General features: G+C 35.9%; 2 protein-coding genes across 2 annotated transcripts in view; one reads left to right on the top strand and one right to left on the bottom strand.

Annotated features, from left to right (window-relative positions):
* ZPBP (zona pellucida binding protein) overlaps positions 1-3,192 on the top strand; it is a 40,690-nt gene extending 37,498 nt beyond the window's left edge. Inside the window, exon 8 of the mRNA XM_032237841.1 lies at positions 3,019-3,192. Coding sequence (XP_032093732.1) covers positions 3,019-3,113 — 95 coding nt within the window. The 3' untranslated portion in view covers positions 3,114-3,192. The remainder of the gene's footprint in view (positions 1-3,018) is intronic.
* Positions 3,193-18,803: 15,611 nt separating this feature from the next.
* VWC2 (von Willebrand factor C domain containing 2) overlaps positions 18,804-24,639 on the bottom strand; it is a 54,943-nt gene continuing 49,107 nt past the window's right edge. The window contains exon 3 of the mRNA XM_032237289.1: positions 18,804-18,955. Coding sequence (XP_032093180.1) covers positions 18,804-18,955 — 152 coding nt within the window. The remainder of the gene's footprint in view (positions 18,956-24,639) is intronic.

The following is a 24,639-nucleotide window of genomic DNA, read 5'->3' as shown; positions in this document are numbered from 1 at the left end:
TCTGCTTACATTTTCTTTTCTTTGAAGATTAACCCATAGTTTTCTGGTATGGGGATAAATGGAAATTGTTAGCTAATAATTTCCATTTTTATAATTTCAGTTCAGGTATATGAGAGAACGTAGGCAGGGAACCAGTTGATAGAGAGTCTGATTTTTAATTTAATAAACCATAAATAAACTGAAAAGTCTGTATCTGAACAAACCTTTTTTTAAGTAGAAAAGACAGTTGAAGTAAACAGGAGTACGGATCAGTATATTATGATTAAAAATGATCCAAAATTGTTATTTCCATCCTTATCTTGGTTTAGTATTTTGTTTTAAACATTTCTTATTCCACTTTACATTTTACATTTTTAATTTCTTTTAATTAAAGAGCTTTTGGCACTGTCATTGACTCCATGTCCCAAACATTCCTCCGGTGCTAGCTCTTCTCTATCCCTTGTCCCTTCTCTCACTGCCTCACATCAGGTGATTTACTGTGGGGGAAATTTCCCTGGTCCCTATCCTGCATGGGACAATTAGCCATACAAGATAATTTATCACACATCAGTGCAGGGAGAGTACCTGTGGCTGGGTGTTGCACTGCCCCTCCCAGCTGAGAAGAGGCACTTTGCTTTGTGGAGGGAGGAAGGAAAAAATTCCTCCCTGGCTGAGTTTGCACCAGATACTTCCCCATGTGTGTAACAACTCAGAGGCTGGGGAGACCGGGGGAGGAGGACCAGGACTGTGTGCTCCTTTATGTGTCACCTGATTCTCTCCCTCCCCTCCTGCCCTCCAACAAATGTGCTGGGATCTGCCCCCCTCTGTCCCCTAGGAGAGCCTTGGACCGTCTTCCACATAGCCTAATGTCAAAAATCGCTTATCTTTTGATGATCTCACATTGGGACTGATTTGCACCTCACTGGAAGCTCACACAAGCCTTCATATTCCCCATGCTACCCCACTTGCTCCTCTGCATAGTTTGGTAGACAACAGTTGGGCTGAGGAGGGGGGAAGATTACATGTTTGTGAGAAAGAGATACATGAGTGCCTGGTGAGGCAACGTTGAATCCTAATAGCAGTGATACAAGACCACTCAGTCCATCCAGTAAGGGACCCTAAATGTGCCAAGCGCGTGGGCAAGGAATCTTCTGCACTTCCTCAGAGTCATGGGGTTCTTGAATTGTGCCTTAGTTCTGTTTTCATGTGTGTGCAGTTTTAAATTTTTAATTTGCATAGCGTTAATATTTTAATTATTTTTTTGTCTTTTCATAATATGTAAGGAAACCCCCCCCCCCCGATGCAGATGGGTGGACTTAATAAAGAAATAAATATTTATGAATTGAAAATAAAACTATCTTTCAGAGCTCAAAGAATTAAAAGCACATTCAGAGAGTAGGTAGAGACATTCTTATAGAGCAAATGCATGAAGAGAATATTTTGCAGTTCAGTTTTCTAGCTTGGCCAACCATGCCTTTTTTATTAAATCAAAGCAGTCCTCCAACTTTTCCCAACAGTTGATTGGTGGTTCAGTGATAGAATTTTTGTCCGTCATGGGGAAGGCCTGGGTTCAATTCCTGGCTAACACAATGAGGCTTTGCTGCTGCTGCTGCTACTGCTTTTGCTGTAGATTTTGCCTCCATTCTCTTCAAGCAATTCCATACTTAAGGTCTTTCCTTTCTAGTTTAATTTATTCACTTGTACAATAAACATATTTTTTTTAATTGAATTGTTTCTGTGGGTCTAGTTGTAGGGAGAAAAGGCAGCTAGGCAAATAAAATCCCCTTTTCTGGATAAATATACAGTTTTATAGAAAAAATGCAGCATATATTTTTGTCTTATTTTTGTTCTTCTTACTCTTTGAGGATATGATTAAAGAAATCTACAAATGGAATGCGGGGCTGAACTTGGCCAAGAGGGGTGGCTGGTATTCCCTTCACCAACATACCAGGGTGGGGAGGAGCAGCCCAGTATGAGGCAGCGGGGGGGGGAGGGGATGAGGGGTGGGGGAGGGCTAATGCTGGAGGGATGCCTGTAGTGCTGTGCTGGGAGCTTGGTGGGTATGGCAGTGCATTGGGGGCAACTGGGGGGGGGGTTGCAGTGAAGTGGCTGCAGCAATGTGGCTGTTGTCCCAGTTCAAGCTGGGAAGGTTGCAAGTGCTGATCATATGACCCAGGATGGCACAATCATAGTAAATTGCATTCTGGTTGCCAAGTGCCTGAATTTTGATCAAGTGGCTCTAGGAATGCTATGATGGTCATAAATGCGAGGACAAGTTGTAAGTCACTTTTTCCAATGCTGTTGTAACTTTGAATGATCACTAAATGAACGGTTGTAAATTGAGAACTATTTGGACTCAAGCAGATCCTAATCTTGGAAGTAAATGAACAGTGCAGACCTCGACCCTGTCTTACTATATTTGCTAAAGTTCTTTAAAGTTCATTATAAATTGCTGGAGAGATCACTGAAGGACCATGTTTCAATAGTTTTGTTCATAAGAAATGTTGGAATCACAGCTGCATAACAAACCAAACCAATCCAACCATAATGATCAATAGTAGAAGATCTATAACATTACAAGATTTATATTTTATTTTGGTACTAGCTGTGAAACATATGAGTTTTCATACAATACAATACCCCAGCAAATCCAATACCAGATGTTCTGTACCTGTATTCACATTGACTCCTATAATGGAAGATAAATCTTAGAATATGATGGGATGGGGCAGAGATGTTAGCTAATATACAATGTGTTGCAGATAACTGATGGAGTCTTCTCAAAGTTTTGTTCGCCTAAGATGGCTATCTTATACTTTTTACATTTATTTTTGCCTCCTGTTTCCTTATTTTATTTTTTCTTAAAACATCTTTGTGAATCTGATTCCTGAATTTAGGAAATAAAATCCCATGTAGACAAGACTTCTTGAAGCAATTGACTGGCTTTGAATTTGGAATCTTCATTTGATTGCAGAAAATTTTAATACATTTGATGACATTATTATTTTTGTTTGTTTTGTTTGCTTTCTTTTGTTATAGTGGTTTGCAGTCCAGGATCATTCAACCCTCATGAAGGAACTCATTGTCTTCCATGCAACAGAAGTCTGGCATATGGAGCCAAACATTGTTACTAGACTGTTAACATAATCCTTTCGCTATGTTTAGTAACTTTCCTGTACTTTACAACTTTACAATCCAAATAAAAGGATTTTTCAAAAAAAAGTTTATATATTTATATTACATTATTACATTTGTATGAGGAATACTATGTGGCAGAAAAGAATAAGGAGAAATTTCCTGACAGTGAGAGCAATTAATTAGTGGATTGGCTTGCCTTCTATAGTTAAACGAGGGAGAAGGGTGATCAATCTTTAGGATCTTTGGGACAATTCCAAGCACAAGCCCGAAGACAGCCAATCAAACAATGAGGTAGAAAATGATGGGAAGAACAACTTAGATATAAAATAGGAGAGATAAGAAGCATACCCAGGTTCAGCAATAAATGATTCAAATGCCTATACACAAATACTATTAGTTTAGGACACAGAATAAACTTGAAGAACTAGTACACAAAGGCAGATATGATATAATTGTCATTATGGACATTTGATGGGATGAAACTCATGCCTGGAATGTACTAATGGAAAGATACAAACTATTCAAAAGGAATAGACCTAACCAAAAAAGAGGTGGAGTTGCATTATATGTAAGAGATCATTACATGTCTACCAAAATCTACAAAACCAAGGATGAAAACCACCTAGAATGCATATGGGTAAATATAAAAGAAAAAATGACATTGCTATAGGCATATACTACATGCCATCCAACTGAGCAGAAGAAATAGATGAATTTTTTGCTAACCAAATGTAAGTAGAAAACACATTACAGTAGTAATGGGGGACTTTAACTACCCTGGTATTAACTAGGAGACAAACTCTGCATCAAGTGGAGATTGAATAGGTTCCTGATCAACCTAGCTGCTAACTTTGTCATCCAAAAAGTAGAGGAAGAGACTAGAGAAAATGCTATACTGAACCTAATTCTTACTAACAGAGAACTGATAGAAGTAGTTGAAGCTAATGGAACTTTGGGTAAGAGTGACCGCTTCATATTGGAATTCAATATAATGCAAACTCAAGCAATGAAAAATTAAAACAGCATCTTAAATTTTAAAAGAATTGATTTTAACAAACTCTAAGAAAGCTTGAGAAATATTCTATGGATGAAAATTTTAAATGTTAAAACAGTCCAAGAAGCTTGGGAAACTGAAAAATATATTATAAAAGCCCAGTCCAGCTCAATATCACTGAAAAAGAAAAAACAAGTAATCCAAGAAGAAACCAGCAGGGTTACACAAAGAACTTGCTAACTGAAAGACAAAAAGGGTAAGTATAAAAAATGGAAAGAGGGCACATAACTAAGGCAGTATATCAACAAATAGCCTTAATGTGCAAATATGAAATCAGAAAAGCTAAAACTCAGAATGAAGTAAGACTTGTAACAATGTCAAAAATAATTTTTAAAACATTTCTTCCAAGATATAAAAAGCAGGAGAAAAGTCAAGGAAACAATCTGTCTACTAGTGAGAGATGATGGTAAGGTAGTAATTGGCAGTGGAGAGAAAGCTGTTTAATTCACTCTTTGCATTTGCCTTCATACAAAAAGAAACTATAGCCGAACCTACCAAAAACATAACCATAAAACCCAGAATAGAAATAAAAATTTAAATAAGCCATAAAATGGTAAGAGAACATCTGTATGATCTAGATGAATTCAAATCACCGGGACTTGACAGATTACATCCCAGAGTTCTGTAGGAGCTTGCAAATGCTATCTCAGAAACAGTGAACCATATCTTTCAAAAATCCTGGAGCTAAGAGGACCTGAGGACTGGAAAGAGCTGATATGGTTCCCGTCTTCAAAAAGGAAAAAAAAGAAAAATAGATCCAGGAAACTACAGGTCATTCAGCCTGACATCAATACCTGAAAAAGACTGGAAAAACTAATCAATCAACAGATTTGCAAACACCTAGAAGCAAGTAAAATTATAACCAGAAATCAACATAGGTTTGTCAAAAACAGATCAGGTCAAACAATTCTTACTTTACAAAGTCACTAAATTAATGTACCAGCGAAATGCTGTGGGCATAATACTTTTGGATTTTAGTAAGACATTTGACAAAGTAGACCACAACATATTTCTTGGTAAAAATGCGAGTTAGACAGCATCATCAATAGATGGATTTATAACTGGCTTGACAAATTGCACTTAATGAGTATTCCTTAATGGTACTACATCTAAATGGAGGGAAGTAGTGGGGTACCATAACTTTCCACCTTAGGCCCAGTCCTCTTCAATAAATGACTTAGATTAGGGAATAGAAGGGAAACTCGTCAGATTTGCAGACACTACTACAATGCCAGGAATATCCAATATGCCAGCAGGGCTTGGATGGTTTTACACCTTTTATCTTTCTTGCTCCCACTGCAGAATACCCAGATGGAAATCCAAATGTAGAGTGATTTTTACATGCATGTTGGATTTCTCCAGCTATACTGCCAAGCTCTCCTAAAATTTTCATGAAAAGGGATATAGATAGATGGTTGAAGTTATCCAGTGCTTTATTCATTGTTTTGAATGCCTGAAAAAAATGCTAGTGTAGGAAGCCATCATTTAGGAGCTGTGTTGGGTTCTCACTATAAACGTTTTTTTACTTGTGGCGTTTGGTGACTGAATCTAACGAAAGTTTACATATTTTAATGTTGGGTCTGAATAGATTAGAAAGGAAAAAAAACTGGTTTGAAAACTTAAGTAGTTTGAGTTGTCCCAATGATGTTTTATAAGCTTAATTAATAAATGAAAGACAAGTTCATTTATAATAAAATTAATAAGATTGTAAGTCTAAGAATAAACTCATTCCTGATTCCAGATGGTACTCATCTCAGAGATCTTAAAGCTGAAGTGGAAATTGTGGAACTAACAAAAATAAACAACTTTTTAAAGAAATCAGCATCTGATTTGGAAATGACCAATGTAACTTTCCTCTTTTAAAATGGATTAAAATTAAACAGGCTATTTAACAATATATGGGAACTAATGGAGAGACTGCCTATTAGGCACTTACCTCAAAATAGCCAATGATCTTAGAACTTCAATTCTTAATCAGCCTGAATAGGCAATCTTTCTTTTCTGGTTTTAATCTCCAATCATGCAGACATACCAAGAGCATTGCATGTTGTTTATGGCTCCAAAGTTCAGAACTGCCACATTCTTTTTTCTCTTGGTAAGACAAAGATATCCAGTTTCTGGTACAAATGATTCTTGACTCCATACATCTTATGCTTTCAGTTGAAATCAATTGTTTCCTAGAACTATTTGAAAACAAGTTCTTGGTGGTTATCTACTCTTGTGCTTCCTGAGGAAAATCTCCATACTTTTTATCAGCTTTGCTTGGGTCCAGTTCTGGTTGCCCAAAGAAGTCAGGTAGTGAATTCATATTCTTAACTTACAATATCAATCAATATTCTCCAGGCACCTTCCCCCAAACTAAAGTATACATCCTATGGATTTTCACCCCTCAATCTGACAGCCTTTAAATTGTTAACTTGATAAAATCCATGTACTACCAGGCAGACTGCTAACTATCAAATATTTAGGGTCTGTAATTTGCTATTTGCCTCAAACATTCTCTACACAATTGTATGTTGATTATAATTACAGTTACTTTCTGATTTTCTTGAACACATTATAGCTTTTAATTAATGTTTGACTTCAACCAAAGTAGTTCTGTGGGAGGTCCCAGTTTATAACTATTCTGTTATGCTGCATGAAACATAATAGAAGTTATGAATTGGGTGTTAATAGTATTTTCTAGATACTAACAAATATGAAGCTAAGTAGTACTTTGAATTTTCAATATTTTTTTCCTTGGGGAAAATGTAATTATAAGTGGGTGGGTTAATTTCTCAGAATTAAGAAATAATATATCAATTAGCAAGATAGGTATGTGTCTGGAAACATTTGTTACAGTTTTTAAAAAGCATGCAAGAAGGAATTGGGAGGCTAATGAAAAAATTAAAAGGAATGTAATAGTTTAATAGAATATTTTAACTGCTGAAAGTATAATAAATATAATTAATATTGTACAGATTATATAAACGCTACTGAATATCATTTCAAAATAAGTTAGGAAAAGCAATATAAACAATAATGAAGAAACTCATTTTAGAATCAACAAAAACTTTTTCATTCTATTTGTCTTCTGTTCCATAAAATCTGGAATTTTGATTAATAACAATTACCTGTATCTTTCAGCAAAGTTATTTCTTGGGAAAAGAACAGATGAGGAACAGAATAGGACAATGAAACACAGCTGCCTTAACACATCCACTTCATCTTGGGCACTCTAGTATGACTGGCCCAAAACAGGCATTCTTACTCTGCCGACTCTCTCCCAGCTTTCCTCTCCCATCATTGGTCAATGTTCTTTCCCTGACCCTTCATCCACATGCCAAAGGGTCAGCAGGCACGGGGAGGCAATGTCATTTCTTTGATGTGCACACAAGGACAGGAGACAAAATGTATCTGGTGGAAGGGGGAGTGGTCAGGAACAGGGCCTCCTCCCTGGGCATAATGACAAGGTTAACAATCAGCTTATCTGCCTTTGCGGCATGGCTGAAAAATACTGCAAGGCCAATATTTATTTCCAAATATTAATGAGAAAGAGCAATGTTGAAATAATTGCTGATTCCCAGTTCCTTCAAACAGCAGACTTTTAAAGAGAGAATCTTGTTATCAAAGAGAGACAAGAGAAGGGCAAAAAAGAATAGCTAGTTTTGAGTGAAGAAGTTAGACCCTAATCTAAACTGGCTCTCTTAATATCTCTCGAGGTGATTTTTACACACACACACACGAGACACAGAAACACACACAAAGACTCTTAAGGCCTTCGTACCTCAAAAACTGCAGCGATGTGGAGGAAGAGTGAATATTTTTGTCTTATGGTCAAGAAGTGAGAAATTTAAATCTGGTCCTGCCACAGATTGGGCAAAAGGAGGGGAGCAAGGTCATCCCAAAACTGAAAGAACACAGGGGACCCCCCCTTTCTCCCGTCCCCATTTGGTTTGCCATGATCTATTTTAACAAACGCATGCTGGCATTTAGTTATAACCTTGTTCCTAGATATTCGTAAATCTGTTTTTTTATTATCTTTTCCAGTATTTTTCCAGGTATTTATGTTATCCTGATTTCCTAGGTCTTTTTATTCCTTTTTTTGGAAGTGGGAACCACAGCAGCTCTTTTCCAATCTTCAGGTAATTCACTGGTGTGCCAGGTTTTTTGAAAAATATGATACAATGGTTCTGAGATAACATCTGCCAACTCCTTCAGAACTCTGGGATGTAATCCATCAGGTCATAGTGATTTATATTTGTCCAGATCATTTACTTGCTTATTTTAATTTTTATTTCTAGTCTGTTTTTACAGTTAGGTTTTTGGTAGGTTGGTTATAGTTCCCCCCACCCTTGAAGGCAGATGCAAAGAATGAGTAAAGCAGTTCTGCTTTCCTTCTGCTGCCTATTACTTCCTTGTCATCTTCTCTCTTTAACCGTCTGTTTCCTTGATTATTTTCTAGTTATTTATATGTTTAAAAAACTTTTTTTATTATCTTTGACTTTTGTTGCAAATCTTTGTTCATTCTGAGCCTTTGCTTTCCTGACTTCCTCTTTGCTATCTGCTGATATTCAACCTTAGTTCTGTGTCCCTCTTTCTAGTTTTTGTACTTGCCTTTTTGTCTTTCAGTTTATCAGAGAGATCTTTGTACAGCCATGCTGGTTTCTTCTTGGATTTCTTATATTTCTTTTTCAGTGGTATTCAGATAGGTTTTTATGACCATATTTTTCATATGATCCCATACTTCTTGAATTGTTTTCATCCATGGATTGTTTCTTAGACTCTCTCTGTTAAAATCAGCTCTTTTGAAATTTAAGACACTGGCTGGATTATGTTCTAGTGCTTGTGTTTGCATTGTATTGAATTCCAATATGATGTGCACACTCTTGCTCAAAGTTCCAGCAACTTCACCCCCCTCTATCACTTCTCTGTTAATAAGTTTTAGGTTGAGTATAACTTTTCTAGTTCCTTTCTCTACCTTTTGGATGACAAAGTTGTCCGCTAGGTTGGTTAGGAATCTCATTGATCTTCCACTTATTGCAGTTTATCTCCCAGTTTATATCAGGGTAGTTAAAGTCTCCCATTACTACTGTGATATATTTCCTACATACATGTTAGTTGTTTAGCAAAAAGTTCATCTATTTTTTCTGCTTGATGTGTGGCCTGTAATAAACGCCTCTAGCAATGTCATACTTTTTTTCTTTTATATTGACCGATATGGATTCTAGTACGTGTATTTCTGTAGAGATGTAGTGATCTTGTATATATAATACAACCTCACCTCCTCCCTCACCACCTCTTTTGTTAGGTCTGTTTCTTTTGCATAGTTTGTATCCTTCCATCAGTACATTCCAGTCATGAGTTTCATCCCACCAGGTTTCAGTAATGGCAGCTATATCATATTTACTTGTACTAGCACTTTAAGTTCACCCTATTTATTCCCCCAAACTTTAGAGATTTTTAGATTTTTTAGAGATTTTATTAATATTTGTAGGCCGCCCTTTTCCCTGAGGGGACTCAGGGCGGCTCACATAAAATCAGGGAGGGGGAATACAAACATTGACATAGAGACATATAATAAAATAGCAAGCAACATACATTCATCATTCGGGAGGGGCGCCTATCCTTGTCCCCAGGCCTGACGGGCTAGCCAGTTCTTAAGGGCTGTGCGGAAGGCCTGGACGGTGGAGAGGGTACGAATCTCCACGGGGAGCTCGTTCCAAAGGGTCGGGGCTACTACTGAGAAGGCCCTCCTCCTTGTAGTTGCCAGCCGGCACTGGCTGGCCGATGGAATACGGAGGAGGCCTAATCTATGAGATCTTATTGGTCGCAGGGAGGTAATTGGCAGAAGGCGGTCTCTCAAGTATCCAGATCCACTACCATGCAGGGCTTTATGGGTGACTAATAACACCTTGAAGCGCATCCGGAGATCGACAGGTAGCCAGCGCAGCTCGCGGAGGATAGGTGTTATGTGGGTGGACCGAGGTGCACCCACGATCACTCGCGCGGCCGCGTTCTGTACTAGCTGAAGTCGCCGGATGCTCTTCAAGGGCAGCCCCATGTAGAGCACATTGCAGTATTCCAGCCTAGAGGTCACAAGGGCCCGAGTGACTGTTGTGAGAGCCTCCCGATTCAGGTAGGGTCGCAACTGGCGCACCAGGCGAACCTGGGCGAATGCCCCCCTGGTCACAGCCGTCAAGTGGTGGTCAAACGATAGCTGTGGATCCAGGAGGACTCCCAAGTTGCGAACCCTCTCTGAGGGGTATAGAATTTGACCCCCCAGCCTGAGTGATGGAATATTGATCGAATCTTTGGGAGGGAAGCACAACAGCCACTCGGTCTTTTCTGGGTTGAGCACAAGCTTGTTAACCCTCATCCAGTCCATAACGGCCTCAAGGCCTCGGTTCATCACGTCTGCCGCTTCATTGAGTTGGCACGGGGCGGACAGATACAGCTGGGTATCGTCCGCATATTGATGGTATCTGATCCCGTGCCTGCGGATGATCTCTCCCAGCGGTTTCATGTAGATGTTGAATAGTAGGGGGGATAAGACCGAGCCCTGAGGCACCCCATAAGTTAGGGGCCTAGGGGACGATCTCTGCCCCCCCACTAACACCGACTGCGACCTGTCCGAGAGGTAGGAGGAGAACCACCGCAACACGGTGCCTCCCACTCCCACCTCCCGCAGTCGTCGCAGAAGGATACCATGGTCGATGGTATCGAAAGCCGCTGAGAGGTCAAGGAGGACCAGGATGGAGGAATGTCCTCCATCTCTGGCTCTCCAGAGATCATCGGTCAATGCGACCAAAGCGGTTTCTGTGCTGTGCTTTGAGCATTCATGTATAGGCATTTAAGTTCTTTATGGGTCTTGGGGTGTGTTTCTGGTTGAAGGGACCTATACTACTTTGGACAAATGGCTATCCAATCTCCTATCAAAAACTTCCAATGTTAGGGCATCCACACCTCTGAAATCAAGCCATTACATTTTTTAATTATTTACACTTTCAGGAATTCTGGGAGTTCTGAGTTCTCCTTTTGGTACCTTCTTTGGCTAATGATGTTGCCCTTTTGATAGTTTGTAATCCAGAGATGTATTAAAAAATGACAGTTGAATAAAATTAGAAAAGGAAAAAAATGTTACCTTAGCTGAGAGTAAAAAATGAAATGTCAGCTTGTTAGTGTAATATATATATATGTGTATATGCATGCTCATATATTTTGTATGTGTGTGTGTGCGCGCGTGCGTGCACGCATTAAGGATTATATAAAGATAGTCTACAAAAATCCACCAAGATATTTAAAATATTTAAAAAATTAAAAAATACTGTACAAATATTGTAGTCACTGATCATTTTTAATCCAAGAGAGTAGAGTAATAATTGCAGCCCAGAGCGAAAAAATTTACTATCAGGGCAATAAAGTTTACGATCTAGGCAGTAAAGGTTTAAAATCTTCCGGTGATAGTTGTAACAATGTTTTAAACTTTTTAAAATGATTACTCATTTTTTTCAGGAACATACAATATATACAAAATTCATATTCAATTAATTCATGATTATTTAATTAATAAAAACTAATCCTTATAAATCTTACAAATATACAGAGAAGAAGGGGAAAAAAACCTTCCAGAGAAGAAAAAGATTTTACTCCATAAAGATAAGCTGGAAGGAGTGACTTAAACTTAATGTGTGTTAACTGGAATTAGGATGGATTTTTCTGTAGTTAATATGGGCAACTGAAAGAAAGAAACTGAAAATGTAATTTATTACATATATATAATGCTTAAGTAATTCTTAAAGTAGGCAAAAGATATTGAAAATATATTTGATAGTACCTTTATTAAGAGAAAGTTCAATTAGTTAAGTTAAAGAAAATTATGTACCAGTTTAAAGAAAAACTGTTAAAAAGGATATTTATAAAAGAAAAAAATCTATAAAGGTACTGTAGTTTGAAAGAAGGGATCTAAACATAATACTGAGGTTTAAAACTTGTATGTTAAGAAGTCAAAGAAAAATATAAATTAGAAAGTTTTGATTTAAATTTTTTTTTTAAGTTTAGTACTTTGAAGGAAAAAAGGGTGAAAAGAAGAGTTTCCCCTCCTTTTTTTCTATAAGGTCAAAAATTAGAAAAAATACAATGAATTTTGTAAATAAATATGGTGACAGTTCACAAAGATTATTAGGTGGAAATAAAAATACCCTTATTTTCCATAGCAAGAAGATAAAGCAGAAATTGTTAAATTGATTATTTTATTCAAAGAGAAAAATATATTTTTATTTGTATATAATTTCTGGATTTTTTGCTTTTGAAGGAAAAAAACATTGACTTTGGTTTTGTTGACCAATGATTTGCTGTTATAGGAATGGCACAATATATATTAATATGTAAAAGAAAAAAGTTGAAGCTGGAATGTGTTTATCTTGTAATGTGCTAAGAAGAGTCAGAAGTCAATGCCTATTTTTTTCTTTCCCTTTGTATCTCACACCCTTTTCCCCACTTCCCTTAATTTCCTATTTTTTCTTCTCTTCTTTGTATTTTATGTTAAGAAAATAAAACCTTAAATAAACGGAAAAGTAGGTAATTTGTGGCCTATAACAGATCATAACACTGTTTTTGCAATCTTCTGAACCCTCCCAAGTATTTCAGGGCAAGCAAGGGAAATATGTTTGGCTCTTTTTGTTCCATTTTGAGTTTTGAAAAGATTTAATGAATAAAAAGGGGCACATAAGAGCCATGGTGGCACAGTGGTTAGAATGCAGTATTGCAGGCTACTGCTGACCGCCAGCTGCCTGCAATTTGGCAGCTCAGTTTTCACCAGCTCAAAGTTGACTCGTCCTTCCATCCTTCTGGTCAGTAAAATAAGGCCCAGATTGTTGGGCTTAAATCTATTCTCTCATTTAAGAGACCATAACCATTTAAATATTAAATATATTTTCTTATTTGGAGGGATTAATATGGGACTTTAAAGCTTGTATAATATTTAAATCATGGTGGGAATATTTACAGGTTAGAAACAGGTTTAAAAGTGATAAGGCACGTTTCGGGATCTACCCAAACCCTCAGGGGCTAGATAAGATCTTGTTTGGTGGAGACAAGAAAATGTTATCGAAGATCTACCAATTTTTGACCTGCCAAGATACCAATGAAGAGATGGACAAAAGCCTTCTAATAGTATGGGAGAGAAACCTAGGCTATGAAATTGAAATGGGCAAATGGTGGGATCTATGGAGTAAGACCATTAAACTTACAACATCTACTGCATTCAAAGAAAACATATACAAGATGGTTTATAGGTGGCACTTCCCCCCAACGAGGTTAGCCAAGATGTTTCCTGGGTTATCTCCATTGTGTTGGAAATGTGGAAGAAAGGATGGCACATTCTACCATATTTGGTGGTCCTGTACTGAGGCCACGAAATATTGGAAAAGGATTAAAAAATGGTTAAAAGAGGTTACCGGGGCAAACATTGAATGGAGACCCAAGAACCTTTTACTAAGCATTAAACCAGAAAACATAAGCAGTTCAATATGGCATTTGAGCCTGCATATAATTGTGGCCGCAAGAATAACCTATGCACAATTTTGGAAATCCACTACTATACCGTCGGAAGATGCTATAATTAAAAAGATCTACGAATGTGCAGAAATGGACAGAATGACGGGTTGGCTGAGGGACAAAGGAGAAACAGAACATTATCTTAGCTGGAACCTATGGTATATGTGGGCGACTAGGAGAACAGCAGGGACTTAAAATGGGGAAAGTTAACATAGGTACTGTAATAGATCCCTGAACCTTGCAATGAGAAGATGTGGCTTAGAGACCTAACAATGAGGAAGGAAAGAAAAAACTGGGCTGTGAATGACTGTCACCGCGGGGGGGGGGAGGGGAGGGGGGGTTGTATGTTTAAAACGGCATTTGTATCTGTATGTTTTACTTTATATTGTTATGTATGATTTGTCTTGCTTATGTCCTTGTATTTATGTCGCTGTATTTTTCTTCCTGTTTTTTAAAGGTAATAATGTTTAATAAAAATTATATTTAAAAATAATAATAATAATAATAAATCATCCATTTTGATTCTTAAGCTTTTAACAATTCCATCACAAAAGTTTGCAAAATATTGGTCTTACCTACATTAGCTAGATGTTCAGACTGGATTATTTTAAGTGCATGATCTTACATTTAGAAACAATGAATTGCAGTTTCCACATTTTTGAACAATTTTCCAGCAATGCCAAATTGTTATGATTACCCACATGAATCTGTCCACTATGTCCTTTAGCATGCTAGTCCATGGTTGGATCTTCCTTCCTTTTGACTTCAGGAATCCTTTGAAAGAATTTATGTTTTCCTATCTTATTTAGGGTATTTGCAAAGATCGACCTAATACTACTTTCTGTCACTTCTAACAGCTCTGAAACTCTTAAGGAACTCTTTATTTCCTTTCTGAGATTTTTTATTTCTTGCCTTTGGCTTCTCTTCTCTTTTTGGCAAACAGTTGTTCCGATATCTAGTTTGCTTTCCTTTGGTTCCCTGCCAACCACTATTTTTCGCAGTATTTTCATATTCTTAATGATTTCTTTAAGTTTACTCTACTGATTCTTTTTTAATGAGGTTAAGGATCACAGCAATTCCTGATATTTTTCTTGACACTGCAGATTTATATGAAGGTATTAATAATGAAACTGCATTTAGTATCTACATTATGATGTTGTTTCATCTAAAAAGTTAACAGGGAAAAACAAATGTATGCTTAATATTGAGGTTCATTCTATGGCAGGAACATATTATATGGCAAGACAGCTCCAATTTTCCTTTACTATTAATGGTGATGAGCTTCTGGACTAAGAGGCTTCTGAACCATCATGAAGTGATCTATAAAGCCAACCACTTTCACCTTTGAAGATGCCAGTCATAGTTGCTGGTGAAACTTTAGGATATCTAATAAGCTCAGACTATGGCTCAGCCTGGAAGCTCATAACCGTGAAAGCCTCCACCAACATACAGTACAGTATGCTTTCCCGAAATCTTTATCCTGGGCACAAAAGGATTACTGTCAGACAGATTGAAATGTAATTATCTTAGAGAACATTCATTTTATAAGATCTCTAATAAACAAACCTCCCATTCACTCATAGACAAGACACAGCAGCCTTTCCTCTCCAACATTGAACCAGAGAGCCTATACTTATTCCAGATCTGAACAATGGGCAGGAAACTACGTATTAACTACAAAACACCTTGAGATGAGGGAATGGCAAGAAGAAATTTGCTTGGCATACCCAGCAGGTTCTTTGCAGCCCCACTGTCCTCATGGGGGAGGGGGAGGAGACTCATTTGTCTGGAGCGAAAAAGAGAGAAAAGGAAAGTTATATATGAAAGGGAGCATCACCTAAATAATTAATCTAGAGGACAAAAGAATACACCTAAAAGGGAAAGAAAGATATGTTGTTGAAAGGTGTAAGCAAAATGGGAACTAGTATCAACCAAATGGTTTTGTTAAGCTAGTTTTCAGAAGCAGAAAGCTTGTGCAGGAGAACTATGGTAGAAGCAAAGTTGGAACCAGAGGTGAGGGAAGGTATAACTTGAAGTCAAGAAAGCATTCAAAGAGCTGAGCAAAATGTCTGCTTGGGTAAGAAGAACATCTGTAGATAATGTGTGAAAAGAGCTCAACTAAGTGTTCCCAGGCTCCTGGTTAGAGAAAGTGCCAAACAGACTGGAATTCATAGGAATCGGAGATTACTCAGGGTATACTAGCACAGAAGTGAGCTGAGAAAGTCCCTCTAAAAAATAGAAGTTCTAGATCAAGATGTCAATTTTGCTAGATTTTAGCAGAGGTTTTTTAAAAAAATGGATGAATATTAAAATGGCTTTGTCCATACCTGCAGCAGTAATGCAGTTGATTGGGCAATGCTTAGTTTATCACAGGTTCTTACTAATAATTTGTCTTTATTAGGGGAGTGAAAAATCAAAACAGAAGAGTGAACAGTGCCTCATTTTCTTCTGTTTTGCAAATTGTCATTTAAGAAGTTTATTTAAAAGATAAACAGAATTTACCTACCTACCTACCTACCTACCTACCTACCTCCATCCATCCATCCATCCATCCATCCATCCATCCATCCATCCATCCATGTATCTATCTATATCTTTGGAACTCAAATTTACAGATTATACTTAACTGGCAGGAATAGCCAATACCCCAGAATATAGTCTCAAGATCCATCTGGATCTCAGCAGACTTGAACGTTGGGCCTGATCTAATAAAATAAGATTCAATGTAGAAAGACACCCCCCCCTCCCCAATGTATAGGCACAGATTAGGTGAAACCTAGCTCAATAGCGGTAACTCTGACAGGGATCTTGGGAGTGCTAATGGGCAATCATAAATACGAGCAAGCAGTGTGTGGCAGCAGTCAAAAAAGCCAATGCAATCATAGGGTTGCATTAATAGAGCGATATAATCAAAATCACATGAAATATTAGTGCCACTTTATAAAGCCTTTATAAAGCCAATGTTGGTTTTTACACTTAGAATACTGCATTCAATGTTGGTCACCATATTATAAAAATATGTTGACACTCTGGAAAGAGTGCAGGGACGAGCAACCAAGATGATTAGGAGGATGGAAGCTACAATATAGAAACAATGATTTCAAGAATTGGGTGTGTCTAGTGAAAAGAAGGGCTAGGGATAACATGAAAGCAATGTTCTAATATTTGAGGGGCTCCCGCAGAGAAGAGAGGTTCAACCTATTTTCTAAAGCACCAGAAGGAAAGACAATAAACGATGGATGGAAACTAATCGAGAAGCAACCTAAAACTAAGGAGAAATTTCCTAACGGAACAATTAACCAATAAAATGGATTTGCTTCAGAATTTGTGGGTGCTCCTTAACTGGAGGCTTTTAAGAAGAGACTGGACAACCATGTGTCTGGAATGATATAGGGTCTCTGCTTGAGCAGGAGGTTGGACTAGAAGACTTCAATTTATATAATAACGGAATAACAGAGTTAGAAAGTCAGGTCCCTTCCAGCTCTGTTATTCTGTTATTATTTTAGGAAATTGACACATTTTATCAATATTGTATTAGAGATGTCTTCTAGTGACCTGTGTTTTCTAGTGGAAAATGACCAAATCCTGTTTTAAACATGCTAATAATCTTATATTAAGATGAAGAAAATGTTAAAATTAAGATGATTCTCCCCTCAGGAAGATGATACAAAAATTACCTGTTGGTTATTATTTGCATTCTTTTAACATAATCTTTGAATTTGTAAGGTAAATTGTTTGGAAAAGTTGTATCATTGTTTTATCATGAAAATACAATAAATAAGAAACACCTTAGAATTTTCAAAAATATTCAAAATACTGAATGCAAATTTATTTATGAAACAGTCATGAGTAAGATAATTAATAAGCAAATTTAAAAAATACAAATATTTTCCACTTCTTTGTTAAGAGCTGAGGTATATTTGAAAAATGCTATTTCTCACTGGAATTATATTACTTTTTTAGCCTTGAAATTGAAAAGAAATACTAGTTCTACTGGTTTAACTGTTTTAATAACAGTAAATTATTTTGAGATATTTGGGAAAGATGCCTAAATTAATTAAATGCTTAAAAATTCTTCTTAATTGAGTTTCATTTAATAATGCTATTTTTATAGAGCAAGTGTTGCCAGGATTTCACAGAATTTAGTAATTTTCTAACATAAGAACTGTAATATTTTTCATTCTGTTTTGAATTTTTGAAAATGATGTCATGGGAGCACTTGGCTTGAAAACTGGCAATCTGCCTTTTCACCAATAATTTATATGTTAGTGGGAATGTACTTTGTAGCTGCAACAGGATATTTTTTGTCAGATGTTATTTGCCTATTAGGAAAAGTAATTTCAACTAGGTTAAAATAGGAAAAAAAACATAAATTATGTGATTTATTCATATGCATTAAATGCCTAACCACAGAAAATACATGACTTATATTTCCAGACTACCGATGGGAGACTAAATTTCTTATAACAGAAGATCAAAAATATCCAGCAGATTATGAAGTAGTTCAGTTGCTCTCAGATTACTGTATATTCATGCCAGCATATATGAATAATAAAGAAATATAGGCACATATTGTGTGCATATTTCTGTGCAGATAAAAATTACTAAACTCAATAACAAATGTCTTGTTGCATTAAATAGATAAGCACCTCACTCCTTGCAAATGTAAGTGGTTATAATAATATCTATATTTTCTACCTTTTCTATGCCTATTATTGTTTCTTCATAAAAATAATCTATATAACAAACATTATTTATTTTATGCATGGTCAGATGTTCAAGAAGACAGTCAATCATTTATGTTACTGTAATTAGTATCATCTATATAAAACATTAAACTAATGGCACTGTAGAAATAATATAATCTGTGAGTCTATTGTAAAGTACTCACTTGGAAATATAACACTTACAATGACATAAATATTTTAAGTGCAAATGTTGACATATATATTTCTCCCTGTCAAAAACAAAATATTTGATGCCTACTTAATCTTCAACAAAATTATCCTTTGTAGTTGACTCTTGTTTTGCACCAAATCATCTGGTGGATTTAAATATTTTATAAAAAATATCCTGATTCCCTAGATTAGTAGATCTAAATTTGCTTGCATTCATGTCTGGTACACATAGCTTGTCGTTCAATTCTCCAAGTAATTTCTTCGTAAGTACAGTGGCATATAGTACATTCATCTGTCTTCACTTCTCGACCTGCTGGAATAACCATGGTCTCAGCAAAGCAATTGGGCCCTAAAACAAAAGAAAAAGAAGTGTTTCATATGACCCTGATTCCATGAGATTGGCTGGCATATATAGATAGGTGAATTGAAATCCCTTCCATGTCCAAAACCTCACTGTGTACCCTTAAGTAGATCATTTTTTTCTGCTTGACCTAGTATGTCAGAAAGTTGTAAGGATGAATATGATGTATACTAAAATACTAATGGAATTATTTCTACATATGATTCAGGATGAGGTGTCTCCAAATGTATATTAGTTTTCCATATATTTCTTTGTTGAAAAGATGCAAGCAACAATATGCTAGCTTGCAAGATCATCTCTAGTTTAGAAATCCTAACTTGAGTACAATAGTGCGAGAAATAGGCTTTCATTGACATATTGGTCTAAATATTCACTCAACTGACATACTGATCTAAACACTGACTCAATTGATAACCCAGACTATTCTTTATTAAAAGTATCATATGAAAGCTTAACTAACCACAGCAACATCAATGATCATTATCCATGTCCTTGCTTCTTGATGATCAGAGCATATGAAATACTATGATTGTATAAGAGAAGTAAATGGTGTATGAATTAATAAACAGAAAGACATTTTTGAAATTAAGCAAAAGGAAAATGATATAAGAAATCTGAAGATAGTTATGTTTTATGAATTAATGCGTTCCAGGAAATGGTGATAAATGAAAAACTAAAAATGAGTTTTGAAGAAAATTGGGCAAATTTATGTAGACATTTTTACGCAAGAAAAATATGAAAAAGTACAGAAAATGAGATTAAGAAAGAAAGAAAAGAGAGAAACAGCAGAAAAATTTAAAAAGAGAAGAGGAAAGCTATTTTAAAAATGCTTTTGGATCTTTAGCACAGTTACAAATGAAATTAGTATCATTCCATCCTCTAGGATTACATTACGGCTTCTTCCCATAGTTAATCCTTTTCAATAGGCAAATCCAAAAATCATCATATCATTTCTGTTCACTTTCAGCAAAAAAAGTGCACAAAAGGTTTCTGATATTTTATAAAAGACATACAGTATTATTTCTGATCAAAATTCTTTTATCTTATTATGATACCCTTAGCTTAATGTTAAGACGTATCCTTAGAAACTGGTTCCTTATTTTCTTCCTGATAAAAGTCCAGTGTATTTCTTAGTACAGGTCTTAATGTTTCATTCTTTTGTGATAATTCTGTGTAATTTGTTTAATTCTACATTTAGGGCTTCAGCAACACTACCCTTTCTATCTTCACTAGATTTCCATCAATGATACTACAGCTGCCACAATAATATTGTGTTCGGTAAAATGCGCAATTATATAAATTTTATTGGCAAATATTATTCTCAGATTTGTGCATCGTTTGTCACAGTTTCTGGAAAAATTCAGATTTGCTAAGTTGACAGTCCTTTCCTTCCTTCTTTTATTTCTTCCCAATATTAACCATTTCTCTTCTTAAACTTCAAAAAGTTAAAGCAAGAAAATGTGAACTTTTTTCTTAACTCTTTATATCCATCCAACTCTCCATCATTCTATTGTCATATTTCACTCATCTTTTTAAGAAAACCCACCAATTAGCTCTCTTAAGAAAGTTAAACAGTCTACTTTCCCAAGAAGATATTTGTTTAATTAAAATCAGGTACTTTGAAATAACTAATATTCCAAATATTCCTTAACCAAATTTTAAATGTTATAATTTAGACTTTCAACAAGTTTTTAAAAAAATTTCGCCAGTAGTTCGGCAGTTTGAATCTCACTGGCTCAAGGTTGACTTAGCTTTCCATCCTTTCAAGGTCAGTAAAATGAGGTCCCAGATTGTTGGGGAAGATAAACTGACTCTGTAAATCACTCAGAGAGGGCTGTAAAGCACTGGTACATAAGTCCAAGTGCTATTGCTAAGTGCTTTCTCTGTTGGATTTTCAGAAAACGGAATCGGAAGGGACATTGCAGTTCTTCTACTCCAATTCCCTTCTCAAGCAGGAGATGCTATACCATTCCAGACAAATGACTGTACAATATCTTTAAGAAGACATTGGACTTCTAGAGACAAGCCATTCCACTGGTTAATTTTCTTACTGTCAGGAAATTTCTTTACTTTACTATATTGGTTCTCTCCCTGATAAGTTTCCATCTGTTACTTCATGTCTTGCCCTCAGGTGCTTTGGAAAATAAGTTGATATCCTCTTCTCTGTGACAGCTACTCAAATATTGGAAGACTGTTATAATGTCACCCTTAATCCTCTTCATTAAACTAGAAGTACCAAATTATTTTAACTGTCAAATATTTCAATTTCCGGTCTCCTACTCATTATTGTTGCTTTTCTCTGCACATTTTTGCTTCAACTTTTTGTGTGTATCATGATGACTAAAACTGGATAGAATATTCCAAATGTGGTCTTACCAAAGCAGTATAAAGAGGTAGTAACACTTCACCTGATCTTGATACTATCCCTGCTGATGCAGGTTAAGATTGCATGGCTTTTTTGGCAGCAGTGGTTCACTGTTGGCTCATACTTAAGTTGCTGTCCACTGGAATTCCCAGATCCCTGTCACAGTTACTGCTGTTGAGCTTATAATAAAGCAAGGAAATATTAAGACTAGCTCTTTATCATCACAAGGTTTTTAAAATAAATATAATAAAATCGTAAGTTTTCCTTTTAGAACTGTTAAGAAAGAAAGAAAATTTGTAACATTATTTATGTAGACAGTGTTGATAATCCTGTATGCACAAAAATAGAAGGACACATCAATTCCCACAAAGGAAGAATGAATGGAAAATGTGATGTAGGTGGCAAAGATGGCAAAATTGACTGTTTTAATTAAAGAACTTAGTTTTGTTTGTATTTGAAAACCACTTCTGGGACTTTATGCCCGAAACAAAAAAAATATATGAAACTTTGATTTTAGGCTTTGACAATTAGATTAACTTTGTTATTACAGAAATTACTTGTATCTAGAAGAATTGTAAAGCAAAAATTTGAGGCTGTAATTTTATTTTGTACTCAACTGCACTAAAAAGGCCATGACACTGATTTTTTTTCTTTTAAACCTTAATTCTCTCACCCACCTTTGTTCTTTCCTTTCGAATATTATATTATAATAAATTTCAATTAAAAAAGGGCTGGAGATAGATTCTGTCTGAGACTGGGGGCTCAAAGTTTCTTTCTCAGCTTGCCATAGTATACTTGAGGTTTGGCCATAGATTTTCTAGAATCTGCTGGTTTCCTCGTCAGAAGCAGCACACGCACAATCTTTTGGCTTCTCCCTGTATGGAGTCACACTTTCATCAGTCTCTACTTCAGATTTTTCTCCATTCTTTGAAGATCTGTTAGCTCACAAATTTCCTCAATATAACTCTTAAGGTCAGATGCAATACACAAGAGTTTCTTACAAAGCCAGTTACAGGTGCAAAATGATGAAACGGATGCAATCTGGCCACTCTGTCTTTCAAGTTTTATATCAGTGGCATGATGAAATGTATAAACTATTCAAATGTTCATCCCTGTTGCTTTATGGAGATGATACTGTAGTACCAGAGGCAGGGTATTGGACTAGAAAACTATCAAAAGTCCCTTCCAATCCTATGATTCTGTGGTTCTTCCCAGAACACCAATAGGCCTTAAAAAAAATCAGATGCTGCAGCAATGACAATCTCCCAATACACTATTAAAAAAACCATGAAATTTGCCAAGAGGATGATGCTCTGTTCATAGAGTGTTAATGGTCACAAGGCAGTATAGTATAGTATAAATCTTTATTACAGTCAAAGACCAGCAATACACATTACTTTTTACCATATGTTAAAAGTGCTAACATTAAAATATAATGAAAAAGTATTGATGTTAAAAATGGGTAATAACATATATGTTCTAAAATTGTTCGGGTCACTCCCTGGTTTACCTGGGTGCAGATTTCAAGTATTAGGAATATGCATGCCACTAGTTCAAGGAAAGCTCATTACAGACATGCCATTGTCACTGGACAAAATCTCCCAATGCTATTACGTTTTTCACTTCAAGAGAGCATATGGCATCCTAGCCATGTGTAAGACTTTCAGGCTAAGACATTAGCCTCACTCTTCTTTTGGACCTCCAGCTTCTTTTACTGCCTGCTGTGTTGCAAATGCTTATTTGTGACTGAAAACAGGCTTGACAAAAGTTGAGGCAGGAGTGTGCATTGCTTCCATAAATTTTTGGCAAAGCTTAACTTTTACCTTCAAGCACCATTGATTCTCCAGGACAACTTTCAACTATCTGGATTAAGGCTATTTAAACTCCTACATCTAAGTTTCTTGATACCTTTGGGTCTCAAGAATGGAATGATCAGGTGAAACAAACCCTGAAGCAGAGTATCAAGGATATTGGCATTAGGAACACCTAGGGAAGGCCTCAACCTTCCTGTCATCCGCAAACAATAGATAATCCTCATTTAGCAACTGCCTCATTAAGCAACTGTTCACAAATATGACAATAAATAATAGTAACAAAATAATAGTTTTTCAACTAACATGTGCACTTACATAAAATTTTCTGCACCTGACAACATAAGCCATGAGAGTGAAAGTATTGTTGGCATTACTGCACAAAAGAATCTAGTATCTTCAGTGTCTCTCATTCACATGGTTTACTTAATGACCATGTTGCTTGGTGACTGTTTTGCCTGAATTAGTTGCAGTTGCTAAACCAGAACTACCTGTATTCATTGTTGTTGGCTATTTCACAAAGCTAGAAACAACTAGTCATCAAAAAGCTTTGCCTCTAATCCAGTGCCATGTTCTTTCCTTTGAATGGCAAATAGAGAAAAGGAGCATTGGACACACTATCCTTTTGATTCTGGAGACATGGAAATCACAAAACGTACTCTTCTTTTATAAAGACATTTGAACCAGATTCATCCTTCCTTTGTCTTGATTGTTCAGATGTTGATTACAGATGAAGTATCATTTGTTGCAGCACATTTAGCTAGATTTGTGTAGCAGCATATAAAATCTAATTGCTCTTGAAAGGCTAAGCTCTACTACATAGATGTATTTTATGTAATTTGATATATTATCAACTTTTATTTAATTTTAGATACCACTTTACATAAATTTTAGATAACATATTTTTATAATTGTAGATGTTATTATTTTAAGTAATTTTAGATACTACCTCACTTATAACCTAGACAGATATCTTTTGGACTTTACTCACATTATTTTATAGATATATATATATATTAATTTGGTTTACTGATTTCTTAGGATAAATTTATAAGAGCTCACAAATCACTCAGAAACATTTCTTGTACTGGTCTAAAATTAACAAACCAGTTAACATGTTACACCAAAAGTACAGGCGTTAAATATTTGGCTGACACCTAAGAATTAATTTGGAGAGATTGTTAAAGATAATGATTAGGTAAAGAAAAGAAATAAGTACATAGATGTTTCTTTTCAATAATCTATGAAGAGAAAAAAAGTAGGTTTAGTAAATGCCTTTAGTGTTTCTCAACCTTGGCAGCTTGAAAAATGTGTGGACTTCAACTCCCAGAATTCCCTAGCAAAGAAAGCTGGCTGGATAATTCTGAGAGTTGAAGTCCATACACCCAAGTTTAAGAAACATTGCCTTGTATTATATATTTGTAACATCTTCCCATTAAAAGATTGATTTTTTAAAATGACATAAAGATGATTTTATTTTATATCATTACCTGGAA

This window comes from Thamnophis elegans, chromosome Z (genome assembly GCF_009769535.1).
Source record: "Thamnophis elegans isolate rThaEle1 chromosome Z, rThaEle1.pri, whole genome shotgun sequence".
Lineage (NCBI taxonomy): Eukaryota > Metazoa > Chordata > Lepidosauria > Squamata > Colubridae > Thamnophis > Thamnophis elegans.
This window is presented reverse-complemented; position numbering and strand designations above follow the sequence as displayed.